This window comes from Varroa destructor, unplaced genomic scaffold (genome assembly GCF_002443255.2).
Source record: "Varroa destructor unplaced genomic scaffold, Vdes_3.0 BEIS01000001.1, whole genome shotgun sequence".
NCBI classification, from domain to species: domain Eukaryota; kingdom Metazoa; phylum Arthropoda; class Arachnida; order Mesostigmata; family Varroidae; genus Varroa; species Varroa destructor.
Genome location: NW_019211454.1, coordinates 42,070,019 through 42,083,920, shown reverse-complemented (window position 1 = coordinate 42,083,920; position 13,902 = coordinate 42,070,019). Strand labels below are relative to the sequence as shown.

Sequence of the window (13,902 nt, the reverse complement as noted above, 5' to 3'; positions counted from 1 at the left end):
TTGATTTCTGACAAAAAAGGAAGCCCATAATCTCCGCAGGGGCTTGTCCCGCATGAACAGATTGGATAATAGCTAATCTTATCGCAAATTCCAAAAACGACGCACTGTTTTTGCCTTGATAAGTTTATTGTTTCCTTCTAGAAATAAGTGGCTTTTTTCTGGTGCCGCGAATAGCGAGTGAGTGCATGCCCGCTACGACAAGCGGCCAACGAATGTTTTCTAAAAATTACGCAGTATGTATGAGCAGTTTGCTCTCCCTATAATTAAATCCAGTAACCTGTTAGGCCATCAAGTTGCAATAAACTAAGCTCAAACAAGACGCTTTGATAGCAGACGAATAACGGTCGATGTCTAATCAGCCAAGGCGCAGTATCGCTGAGTCAACACAGTTGTGAACTTAGAGATATAAACATTGACCCGGCTCTGATCTGACCAGTCAGTCGGAATCTGGCCAGGTGATACGGTTTGGCCTAGGCAAATAGTGATACTGCGGTTGCCAATATTTTTTAGAAGCTGTGAGTAATCTGTGCAATAGAGACAGATGTTTCCTGTTCGTCACAGGCGTTGATATGAAAATACTGCTTGGTACAGTTTATCAATGATTAGCAATTGACATATTTTGCTGGATCACTGCAACAGCTAAATGGAGTGTCCGTCTGAATGTGTGTACAGTGTAACTTACTGAGCGCGTGAAGATTGTCGCTTTCAGCGTTCAGCAAACCTCCCATATTGTGCGTATCTCTGTTGCTGATGAGGTACGTAACTTCAACAGTGGATATTTAGAAATTAATATACGTTTGCTGTTGATTTTAAACGCGTGTGTAACTCACACGGTAGCTTTAATATTAAAGGTCAATACAAGTTGAGCTTTTTGTTTTCAGAGTTTAATTTCGAGTGGGGCAATAAAAACACTCACTCACGAAACGTCGCTGAAGTCTTTTTCAGTAGCTTTGTGAGCTCACTTAAATCAGCGAAATAATCGGATGTCCAACTGGTTGTGCCTGGGTACCTTTTCCCATCATACTCCTTGACGTTCTTTTTACGTTGCAAATTGTATGGCTTGATCTTGTTACTAAAAACACCTTTCGGTTTACGCAATATATGAATATCATAACGATACTCTGTATCTGAGTGTGGGTCTGACAATAATTAGATATTCCATCCTACAGTGCAGTCAGACACAAATTTGATTTTTGCTCATTGACTGCACAGAGATGAATAGTGTTAGCTTTTAGCTACAGCCGAAATGATGCACCTAATTATGGTTTTGGACACGGATTGCGTGTCCGTTGGCCTGTCTTCTCGGATCATTAATTTGTCTGTGCGATGAATTAACTTCTGGCAGTTTGCGCGAAATAGTGAGTTACAGTTCAGTCTTCACCAGGAGTTCAGTGCGATGTCAAGCAGATTATCAGGTTATTGATGGAAAAGATCATCGCATGCAAGAAGTAGCTCAACATTGGCAATGTTGCTGTTATTGTTCGATTTAATTGAAACGATAGGAGAGGAAATTGTCGATTACAGGAAATAAGCTTAATATGGACGAAGTAGCTAGGCTTGTCAGAAATAGCTCTTCGAGCGCGGCTCCACACAAAGAAACACGAAAGACAGCCTCCTAGAACGACGTTGTCAGTATTGTGTGTGTGCCCATTTCGATAATGGGGATGGTTTTGCCATTATTAGAGTTTTAATTGCCCATAATAATTCAAATTCACACCCGCGAACTGGTAGCTCATCACATACACAGCGTGGCAGCAGGCTTCGATACAACCATTCTCTATAACAGCGTCTTAGAAGTGAAGAACGAAACGTAACTTCTAGCCAGATAATAATAATCGCAGTCAAAATTCATCGATATGATGATACTTCGCTACAACGCAGTTTCTTCTGACGCAACATTTCTTTAAGGCCTCATGCTAATCGTCAGATCGATTGATATTAAACCTGCTCTACCATTGACTGGCTCTGTATGTTTAAACTACTATTACAACAGGTGGTAAGCAAGTAACTGTCATGTCTAGTTGATTGATTAATTGGAAGTTAATTCTGTTTTAATGAGACGATTGTTGGAGAAAATTTTTACCCTCATTCTATTTCTTTGCCCTTTTCGATCGATATAATATCATCATCATCATCATCGGCCATGTTCTTTCTTATCGTGGCGAGGGAGTAGTTTGCGTAGTGCACCGATGAGCCGCGGCCTCCGCGGCGAGCAGCAAAAGCAACAAGCAGGCCTTAAACAGAGTCGAGTGAGAGCTCGCACAAGTCGCCGTTCGACCAAACTCAGCTCACAGAGCCGCCAACCTTCCAGCTGGTTTTCGCTATATACCAACGGTTGTTGGTTTTGTGAATGCTTAACTCGACACCAACCATAGCAAGGGTATAGAATTTTCTTTATTTATTTGGTAAAGGATAACATTGGCAAGTTTTCATTTGTTCTGCAGCCATCATGGGTTGTTTGTTGTGAACCCTTGAATGCGTCAGCATTGCGCGTGGCTCGCCATAGGTGGTAGTTTTTCTTTTTGCCTGCTGGAGCAGCAAAAAGCTGATCGGTAGGACCTAGGTAAGACTGTTTCGTTGGACCGCTATCTGTTATCGGTATAGAAGAGGTGTTTCACAGAATTTGATATTGTGCCATGACGTGTATAACCTCATGATCCAGAAAGCCTTTGTATGTGCTACAACGACCACATATAGTGATCAAGCTTCTAGTTTGACCTTGATTATTGAACAGAGGTCTAATTGTCGATAATTTGTCTAAAAGCGATCAAAACAACGAAAACACCTAACGGCGTAACGGTACGTTCAGTCGTTTACCATCCTGTAACCAGGCGCTAGGCAGGAGGAAAATGAAAACGATACCTTGGCCCAGGTTTGAGTATAGAAAAGGTAACCATATCATTATGTGTTGCCATCAACAATTATTTTTTAAATGTTTGAACCAATTACGTTTATTTATGCGACACGCAAGACTTCCGGTTAAGTTGAAGCAGTCCTAATAGTACATGTGCGATTCCCCTAATTTTTCCCTATCATTGCGCCCCGCTGTATGTGATTTGATGCAGACACCTTGTGGCGATCATGTGACAGTTTTACTATACCAATATGAAGGAACAATACCGAACTAAGCACTGACAGACGTACACCGTTGTTGTGGATGTAGGTTCATGTTATGTAGGATTGTTATCTGCAGAGTTGATTGGTTTAGGATTTTGAGTTAATCGGCCTGAGGTCTCGTCTGCCAACCGGTGAATTACAAGCGCTTAGCCGGATCATTCTCGAAATTCCACTAAAGTTCGATTAGTACCAACGAATGACAGCTCTTTCATTTTTCGAAGCGATTCCTATGTTTCGTAGGTTTCTTTGTTCTTATTTGGTGACGCCTTGGGGCAGAAAGTAATCAGTATGCCAGTCATTAGTAGAACTAACATATCGATTTTGCTACTACTTTTTGGACTTAACTGTAACGAGGCTACATGCAAGTTCCATGCGCATAAAGCGCCGCATACGGAATCTAGATTTGACAAGTACCCGTACTGAATTGCGACCACGTTATTCTTTCGAGTGATTCAGATTGATTTTATCTTTGACGTTCGACAGGAATGACATTTGCCTTTCTAAAAGCAAGTGGCAGGGCTCAGGTAAAATCCTATTGATAACATCCGCGCGTTATGCAATCTAGCGAAGCCAGCTAGAGCCACTTAACGTGCTAGCTAGATTATAGTAATTCTCACAGATGGCCACTGTATTTATCAATCTAATTACTGCATCTGTTCATTGAATTTCAATTGATATCGGGTTTATGAGCCGCGAATTTCAATTGATATTGGGTCTATCAGCTGCGACAACAGTCAGCGCGTTGCACTAGATGGTGTTTTTGTCAATAAATAGACAACGTTCTGATGTCGCATACCTACTTGCTCGGACACGTATTTTTGCGCGATTATCGCGTCATCAGTGAACCACACCTCTGACCACCTAATGTGGTGAGCTTCTGATGAGCTGATAGACGAGCTTTGAGTGCCACGTTTGTGAAGTCAGCGATGTGAAATAAACTGGAACCGACTCAAGAGTACGACCTCATCGGTCTAAGTGCTCGCCGGTTTAAATGGGTTGTTTAACATATGCATGCTAAAACGCACGTGCCTAGACAACCTAAACAACATCTTCCATTTCCGATTTCGAAAGCCCTCGTTTGGCACACTTTCTGAAAGAGAACGCGAACAAGCCTGATTTCTTGCTTCTTGTTGTTCGCTGGCATCGTCTTTTTATCTGCTGCAACCTCTACCAACGGCGCCGTTGCTTCTTAGCAAGATGCAAATGACCGTCCGCTTCTTGCCAATGCATGTAACCGACAGAAAACCGTTCCAACCTGCCGTTCCCAGAAATGCTCAAGCGATCATCATTCAGCTAGCTGCGTTCGTTGATCGGCGCTGGATGCCCGGTACTATTACAAACCAGCCAACTACTCTTACAGCGGCTTTCGAGTAAACGATGTGTACGAAGCGCGACATAGATTCATGTTCATTTCACCTCATAGGTTCTATGGTAGCTCTGGGTCGACAAAGATGATAATGTTCGAGGTGTGTGAGTCTGTCGCGAGTGTTTTTTTCTCTTTGAATCCGGATGAGTGCTCTATATGGCCCGTAAAAGTTTTCCAGTGAGTGTACTTTTTGAGTGTGGTCAGGGAGCCATTAATGTTGTAGATGAATGCACGACAGGTGTGTACTGGCACACGGCTAACAGCTCTACATTGTCTTAGGCACGACAAAAAGATGCTATCGTTGGACACTAATAGGGTTTTGTAGAAAAAAAAAGTTATACATCTGAAATCTCTATCTGTGAAGATGCCTGAAGCTTTAGAGGTCGATCTCACTCGGACGAGATAATGCATGAACTTTACGGATGGCATACGTAAGCAAGGATATTGATACATGAATTATCCGGGTAACATAGTGTTATACGAGTAGCTGAACAGTCAACGATAGCTGTACAGATACTTGTGCATGCACTTACAGCCTTGGGTGTGTGAGCTGGCAATTATTCCAGCCCCTTTGTCTATGCATGTAGTCGAAGGCAACAATTTTCCTAATTTGCTACGTGTCACCTAGTAGCTTTGGAACTACAAAATAATACAATGCAAAATAGGAAAACAAATTCATTGGTGAATACACATACATGTGTAGATGCTAAAAATATGAGAAACTCCTTCTGGTTCTTCTCGTAATAGTTAGGAGTCAACAAGTAAAAATGCCCCAGCTCTGAGGTGAAGCTAGCTCCATTGACGCCGGACTGACAAAATACCGCACCGACCAAGTCGATTTTTTTTACTGATATAGGACGCTTCGTACGAGTTTACTTTGCTGCATTAATCGAAAACGTGTTCCAGTGTATTCGCAGAACTATGTTCTAGAGTGAGTTTTAATAGCATTGCAAAAAAAGAGCATTAATAGCAATGCAAGAAAATATACGAATCAACCATTTAGCATTAGTACTTACTAACCCTTAGGCCTTGGATCGACCATGAGAAGTTCGAACAAGACTGAAAGAGTACCTGAGGAAATGTATATTCTCACCCATTGTTTATTATACTTATACTTGGTTCTAGCCTAATAATAAAGAAAGGACAAGCAACACATTTTAATTTAACCTTGGAAACCTTTTTTACTTTTGTATTTGGTCCTATTAGATGCTAACCCAACGCGAGCTCGTCCTGCGTGTGCAGGCGTCGACAACTGCCGGTGAGTCGGTCTGGGTGTGCGGAAGTATTCCGGCACTCGGATGTTGGTGTGTTGACGATGCTCCCGCCATGACATTGGAAGACCCGACCAGGTAAATACTTTCACCGAGAATAACGATAACTTCAGTAGCTTGCCAAATACACAAATAATAGATTACGCATCAATTTACTTCTTAATAGACATTGCTATGCTAAACAAGTGAATAAGTCGAAGGGATCCGATCGAAGTGGATAATTGATAACCAAGGTCCTCAAAAAATTTGAAAAGACGAAATTTTCAAAGGCAACGAGGAAGATGAAGGTTTTGGGTTATGAAGAGTTGACGCTCTGGGCTTTGATGTAGTAATTGCTGGGATGAATTTAAGAACGGACACAGGCTTACATTATAGGTACTGCACGCTCAGTACAACACAACTTAGACTGCCGCATTAGAAAGCTATGAAATCAGACGTAATACGAGCACCTTTTCATTGCATGGCTGTTATGTGTTATCTGTAAGTGTTTTATTCTAGTTCCTGAAAGTAGGTTTTTATTTGTGGCACTTTGTAGTCATCTATGGTCGGTAAAGGTTCAGGTGCCAACACAGCAGTCTGTAGATTTCCGGTACCTTATCTGCTACGTTCTGGAGGGGGGTGAGAGAATAGTTCGTCGCTGGGAAACTATTGTTCACCCCCGAAGTATCTCAGCTAACGAGCTCACCATTGACCGGAATGCCGCCATCGATATTTTCGGCAGTTACGGTAAGTTTCCATAATTCGGAGATACTAAGGCTAATACGATTAGATCAAAACATTCTCATAGTAGGTCATGTATTTGAACTTAAATGAGTTTGAATATTCCCTATTAAACTGCTTTAGCAAACACATTTATCCCTCTATTGCTCTTTGTTGTTTCTTTGTGTCAGTGCCTCACTTCTCATATCAATAGCGCTTTTCTGCTGAACGAACGCGCATTCTAAAGCAGCTCCAATGCCCTTCGTGCGCATAGCTTAAAGTATAACGTAACACTTGTGAACACTATCAGCAAACCAAAACCTTAGTAGAGTCTAACAGCAACATTCAGTGAGCCGACATAAAAAGAACGTGGCTTCAGGAGTCGATTTGACAGTTGGACAAGCAACAGATTAAGTTCGGCAAAAACCAAGTCGAACAATGTAACCTCTCATAGGCCAACAGTGATATTCGCCATCGAGTCACCGTAGGAATACGGTATAGCCGTCAACTACTTGGGCAGCTGCCCGTGGCAGCGCTGTCGTAACCAATAGCCTCTTACCAATAAATTTCTGTTGTGGGCTGACTCGTTCTTCAGTATGTTTTTGCTGACTTCCCTCGACATGTTTTCTTCCGATCGCCTTCGTAACAACCGCCATGAGTCCAACAGGAACGGTGCTTTCCTTCACTGTCGTAGAGAATACCACTTTAACTCTCCTTTTTCAGTTGCTGACTAGCATTTTTAAACAGACTCACGTTTATTGCCGTATAGCCACAATTTATCTGCATTGTATTCTTCGCACCGGTTCTGTGGGTTTTGTTCCGTCTTGTTCTCAAAAGCGTACTTTTCTACCCCCTCACGTGACTGGTGCCAGGGTTTGTGAGGTCGTTGCGAAAACATGCATCAACGACCGTCGGCGTACATGCTTCGGGGTCTGCGTACAACATCAGTCAACCACGTCGTACACGAATCGGGGCTGATCGACTCGATCAGACTGCCGGCCCTATGCGCCGTGGATTGAGCGCAAAATGTACGACAGAAAAATGGTTGACAGCGTAATCAGAAGTTAGCATCGCTCAGACTCGCTCGACAATGCTACTGGCTCACGCCAACAATCGGTCTTCTGCAGAGAAAAAAGATGCTGATATAAGCTTCGGGATGGTGTTAAGATGCTGATTTGTGTTCAAGCACAAGGAGTTGAGGGGTGCTGGCCGTTAGGGCCTTAGGGTCGATGGCCCCCCTCCTTGGCTAGGTTGCAGAGTGTTATCGGGGTGTCTAAACGACTGAGCATGATGTGAACCGATGCTCCGTCGCTGATGACCATGCAACTGCGACAAAGTGTGTTTGTGTGTACAGATGGTTCGGAACAGGTACAGAGGGGCTGGCTGACCCACGAGAGCTTGGTGCAGCTGAAGTTCTTCGACAACCCTGTCTCAATTTGGAAGAAGAAATTCCGTTCGGCTCGTATCTCGTACCGCGTCTCGCCTATCGATCTGGCACGAAAGATGAGCGCACTTCGTGAACCAAACGTAAGTAGAATCTTGATCAGTCAAAATCTTAAGGGTGAGTCCTCAGAGTATAACAGCAAAAGTACCAGTATCAAGTTATCCGCCACAAATGCATTCATCACCTTCAGGAGAAGGCAATTAATACAGGAAGATCGTGCGACTCTAGTCGGCTGACAACTACTACTATGTGAGGAATATACACATCTAACTGGGTATAACAATCTCTGCTTGGTACAAGAACAAATTCTCAACCAAGCACTTAAATAATTCTTTATCTTATTATTTTTAATACATTTAATTAATTACAATAACATACACGCACACCCAAATCTGACAATAATTAGCCATTACACCGATAAAGAAAGCTCGACGCAGGTGTAAATTTCTTGTATAGCATTAGGACCTCCGCGCTCTGTTATCATTTTGGCTTGAGATTTCATTTAATACAGCGAAGGTATCTGGCGAAACAAATACCCCTTTTAGCCCGGGCCAAGACCAACGGTGGCAAGATCGATCGGATACGGTACAAGCCTCAAAATGATCTAATCTTATCGTTATCACTTTGGTGCCTTCGTTTTAGTAGCGCTGGAGACAACTCCGGGTTGATATGGTTCGAGCGGTCTAAGCGATTCGACGTTTAGGCTTCTTTTTCTCTTCTATTCCTTTTCACCATTTATTTTTTATCACCTATAGCCTACGGTAGCGCAGGTTTAAGAGGCAGGTACAAAGTGCGATGACAATCACGTAAGTGCAAGATAATAGCCCGGGATACTCCTCAAAAGCAAACGGAACAAGGTAACGCCGGCTAAAAAAAAAGGAAAAGCTGATAAGTAACTGTACTAATGGTCACAGAACTAGCAGCCACAGAAAATCGTCATCGAAGTTGTTGATATCGAAAGCAAGAAATGCCCACTTATTTAGCCTCATCAGTTGATGAGAGTGCTAGACATTGATATTAGGATAATCTCATTGTTAAAATGTCAGCGTGCCTTCTTGAATCGTCGAATGGTACCATTTTTTAATGAGTGATGCTTTTTATGGAGAATGACGGACATATTATCAATGTGCAAAGGCTATGTTTAAAAATTACTGATTGACTAATGACTATTTTTGAAGATTAAACCATATAAGAGACGCAATGATATAAGTAGGTAGAATGTTGATGATCACAATTATTCGAATTGCATCAGGTATCTTTTTCAACGTGATATCGTCCAATGGACCTTGCCTGTAGAAAACGAGATTTCCCGCAAGCTTAGCTTTGTCGTATTTTTTCAGAATGGTTTTCCGAGGTTTAGTTGATATGAATATCTACGCTGTCGCGTATTATATTGGTGGAATCAGTGTGCGGAGAACCAATATATTCCACATAATAATTTTTGTCAATCTTGCTGTATTCTACCGAAGCCTGTTCAATAACATTGACTATCGTCAGGATAATTCTAATGAAGGGCCGTAAAGGTTGTTGACGTACAAGATGAAAATTTATCCATGAGGGTCAGGTTTTTATCGCAGAGATAACATTATGAAGGTATACGAAAATGGCTAGTAAGTATGACTGTGCTATCAGTTAAGACTGTGTGTTTTGTCTTCATGCCAACCCAGCGACGTGTCAAAAAGTGATACTTTACGTATTCGAGACTCTTTAAAGTTTCCGCGCATAATGCTGTTTCGGGATTATACGTTTTGTAGAACTCATGGATATCTTTAGGGAGTTGGAAGCTATACTCAGCGACGGTGTCTGACGTAAACTCTTATATAAAAAAAATTATTACGTATCTAAGACGCCCTCTGGCCATGTTTTTAGCCTGGAGTCACTCTGCAAGTATGTCAATATATACTGGTATCGGTGTGAACTAAACGTGATCGCATTTCCAATACGAGCACGCATTAAAGAAGTTATCGGCCAATGGGCTTTGAAGAACTTTTACCGTAAAAAGTTGCGACTACCTTTGCAGTTAGCTTGCTCCATATACATCACATGCCTAATTAACCCCATATACATAATTGACTAGTCTAATTAGATTAATTCGTTTTTCAGTCATCAGTAACGTCTCTGGGCGAGGACAGTGAGCAGCAGTCCAACTTCAGTGATTCGGGTGATGCCCGATTTCCGTTTGTTGAAGTAGCTGTAATGATTGACGGGCAAGATGACTTCCAGCCGCAAGGGCAGTTCGGAACGATACATCGTCCTGAAAACTTTGTTGTCGCCCAGGCACTTACTCTCAATCCACATACACTGGTCTGTTCATTTCACGGCTTGATCACCGTGTAAATAGAATTGTTTTGTAATATTTCACCTCGTTAGAGAATTATGATATGGGATTCTATAGAAAAGCGGAAAGGCAACCCTAAGAAAATTATAATAAGAGATCTTAGAATAGGGTTCTCTTTCCTTTATTTTATTATTTCATTTTAGCGAATTATTTTAGCGAATGAATAGCACAAGATGAACGATATCGCGTGTGGTCAAAATAGACCCAAATAAGTAAAACCTGGTGAAGATCATTATTCGATATTTGTCTTGAATTCGATGCCTCTCCTTTAGGCGTTTATGATTGATTTCTACGTGTGGCCAGCAGAGCAGGATGCTTTTGATGACTTGTCGAGCGGAACACCCGAGTTACCGGAGCACATCGGTTTTGCCTACCTCATACCATCGAACTTGCAAGGATCTAACGGGAATGTTACCATCCCGATAACAGGAACCCGGTAATAAGCGTTCCCATTGTCTACAGAGTCGTTGTTGTATAGATCTTTTTGCTTAGCATGGGCCTTAGGTGTCTCGTTGTTTACGCAGACTAATGCGGAAAATCATGATTTAGACATAGTACATCAGCAGATAATTACAAGCAATCGCTGAAAGAGCTCCGATCAACAATGCGCACCTCGGAACTAACCTCCAATAGCCAACGTGGTAGCTTTTTAAATAGTTGTTCAAGTTTAAAATTAAAAGGCTTTGCGACAGGATGCATTGCCTAGTAAGGGCGACTAGTAAAAGCGTAATGATGACACAGTGGATGCATAGCATTATTATTGAGAGGTAAGCGAGTGCTATTTCGTCAACGGCTACTTACTGCTACTATCAACTGATGTGCCCATGCAGAAAGCAACGTCATTTACTTTTCTTTTCTAAACGTTTCCTATAGCTCATAACTTCTGTAGTTATGCGCAGCTCGTAAATATTGCCGCTTCTAATTCTTTCGTTTGCAGACACCATCCGATTGGTGAGCTAACTCTTCGCTATTTGATCGTCAAGCCGCTTAAAGGGTATAGATGCACAGCTGAGCTTACTTTTGCTAAGTTTTGGAAACGTCATAAGCGCGGCCTGGATGTTGGCCATCGCGGTGCCGGTAACGCCCGACGAACCGATATTAAGAAAGACAAGCTCCCAGCCTCAGCCAAGGTAACCCTAGATTACCTAGCTCATATACTGATACAGTCATAACGCATACGCTATCGGTATTTTAAAAACTTCAGTTAGAATCTATCGAACGATCCAATGACACGTCTACCTTGTAATTTCTTGTTAGTTACAGTAACTCAGGGAAGCTAACGGTGAAAAATGTATTGTTTTGCTCATTTCAAGCGTACTCGTTTCTTTAAACTCGCCTCATTAGCCTAAATCAAGTAGGCTAGTGAAATTTAACAGGTTAACGGATACAAGAGTAGATCTGAACTGTCTATCCTCTGTATACACATAATAACTTTAGTGGTTTCTAGTACTAGCAATGCCTGAACAACGAACTGTTCGTGTAATTTTCAAGATAATAGCTCTACTTGAAATAAATCTGTCACAAATGACGCGTGTCCACCTCCGTGGCAGGTGGAGAACGTTCTGGAAAATACAGTCGCCTCGTTCAACTACGCCGCTCGTCATGGAGCTGACATGGTCGAACTAGATGTTCAGCTATCAAAGGATAAGGTGCCTGTTATCTACCACGACTTTCACATTAATATTGCTATAAAAAAACGCCGACGTACGGCTAATGAGGAAGAACCACTTACCGTGGCCGTGAAGGACCTCACATCGCAGCAACTGCACGATCTCAAGCTGCAGCCAGCTGAAAGGCACGCCGAAGCGCGACTGGAGTTTACCGATGAAGATATCGACGACAACCAGCCATTCCCAACTCTAAAAACAATTTTGACGGTAATAAAGACTGCATTTACAACTTTTACAGCATACGTTCTACTGTTGAAAAAGTGGTTATTGTCTTCCTTTCTATAGCCGAATGCTCCGCTTGCCTAACATAACACCAACGTGGTATATCTTTCTTTCAAAAACAGGCTGTAGATGGTCGTGTCGGTTGTAATGTTGAGATAAAAGCTCCACTACAGTATGCTGACGGTAGCTGGGAACTCGACTATCCGTTCGATATGAATGAATACCTGGATATCATTCTAAGCGAACTTCTTCAGCATTCCGGCGACCGATTCATTCTGTTATCATGTTTCCATCCTGACGTCTGCACCATGATTCGGTATAAACAAAACAAATATCCGTTGCTGTTCCTCACACAAGGAGTTACCAGCAAATATCCCGCCTACCACGTACGTATCCTGATACCTTTTTGAGCTATTTGGCTCCATCTAACTAGAGCACATTCCATAATTTGTAAACACTCACGTCGTGCTTTATACCATACATAATAACCTAATTATATGTATACGAGTCTTACCTGCCCATTCGCTATCGTAGTGCCTATTGATATATCAAATTCTAATGGGTTCTTCGTGCACCTTCTGCGCGCAATGTTGTCCTACTGAACTCTATCACAGGATCCGCGAACGAGCAGCACTCAAATGGCAGCCTATTTCGCAAAAACTACGGGAATACTTGGCGTAAACGCCCATACCGAGGAGCTACTTGCGAATCCTGACTGCATTACGCTAGTGAAAAACAAAAAGCTCATTTTGTTCTGTTGGGGCGAGGACAACAATACGACCGAGGGCATCGAAGCCCTTAAGCGAAAAGGAGTCGATGGCGTGATCTACGACAAGTAAGTATCGAAAGTAACTCTCAGATAATTTATTACGATGAAACGCATACGAGACAAAACACCCTAAAGAATAAATGCTTATATGTTATAGCTATGGATTTGGGTGCGCGAATTGATCAGTCTCCGTTACTGTAAGAGAGCACCAGTAACAAAGAACAATACCGCTATTACCGAACGGTTAAAAATATGTCTGTTAAAAGCTAATTTAACGCATATGTGATTTAGGTAGACGGCTATACGAGCAAGCAATTCTCGAGCTTAGCATAAAAAAATCATGCCGATAGTACTTGATCAAAAAGCGCTATTACGATCCTTCGAAATTCAATACTGAGCATTAGTACTGTCCTTACAAAAATTTCAGAATCGATGTTTTTCTATCACATCATCCGTCTTCGTAGGTTCAAAGGTGAACATCCTTTTTTGTATGACTCACAGCATACGTAGACGCCTAACTGACAAACCTGCCAAATCAGAGCCAGGTTTGTCAATAAGCAGTCGACCACACGAAAAGAAGTGAATATGCTAACGTTGCATTGTGATCCATTATTACTCACTGTTATTGGTCCGACCATAATGTTCTTTCTGCTCCTATACAGACCAGCAATTCCAATAGCTTGAACGAGGCTGATGCGTATGTGTACGAGCCTGCGTTGAAGTCTTTCAGTGTACTATCCTGCCTGCGCGTGTAATAAGTATAGACGCAGTAGTTGATCGGATTAATTTAACGCTTTGGTTGACTGGACGCCGAAGGCTCTGCTCATGGATGTAAAACACCGCGTAACATTACCTCACTCAAACCGGCTACTAAAAAAAAGTATCAGATTGTTTCAGCTAAATGATCTCCCATTATTTGACATATTATGCAATAGATGTTGCCTGCGGTTGCAAAATAACGTTGACCAAGAATATCCCACTACCTGGGATCAGTATGCGACATCAT

At 42.1% G+C, this 13,902-nt stretch overlaps 1 protein-coding gene across 6 annotated transcripts in view; it reads left to right on the top strand.

The window, feature by feature from the left end:
• LOC111250093 (glycerophosphocholine phosphodiesterase GPCPD1) overlaps positions 1–13,902 on the top strand; it is a 33,974-nt gene that overhangs the window by 14,577 nt on the left and 5,495 nt on the right. For 2 of the 6 annotated variants that reach the window (XM_022804786.2, XM_086977106.1), the window contains exons 2-10: positions 5,690–5,832; positions 6,290–6,480; positions 7,808–7,980; positions 10,001–10,201; positions 10,508–10,671; positions 11,173–11,365; positions 11,786–12,112; positions 12,250–12,513; positions 12,742–12,962. In XM_022804786.2, the coding sequence (XP_022660521.1) occupies positions 5,690–5,832; positions 6,290–6,480; positions 7,808–7,980; positions 10,001–10,201; positions 10,508–10,671; positions 11,173–11,365; positions 11,786–12,112; positions 12,250–12,513; positions 12,742–12,962 (1,877 nt within the window). Of the gene's footprint in view, positions 1–394; positions 756–2,224; positions 2,381–4,624; positions 4,661–5,689; positions 5,833–6,289; positions 6,481–7,807; positions 7,981–10,000; positions 10,202–10,507; positions 10,672–11,172; positions 11,366–11,785; positions 12,113–12,249; positions 12,514–12,741; positions 12,963–13,323; positions 13,369–13,902 lie in introns of those variants that run through there. The other 4 variants (XM_086977108.1, XM_022804796.2, XM_022804777.2 and 1 more) reach the window with 4 other exon arrangements.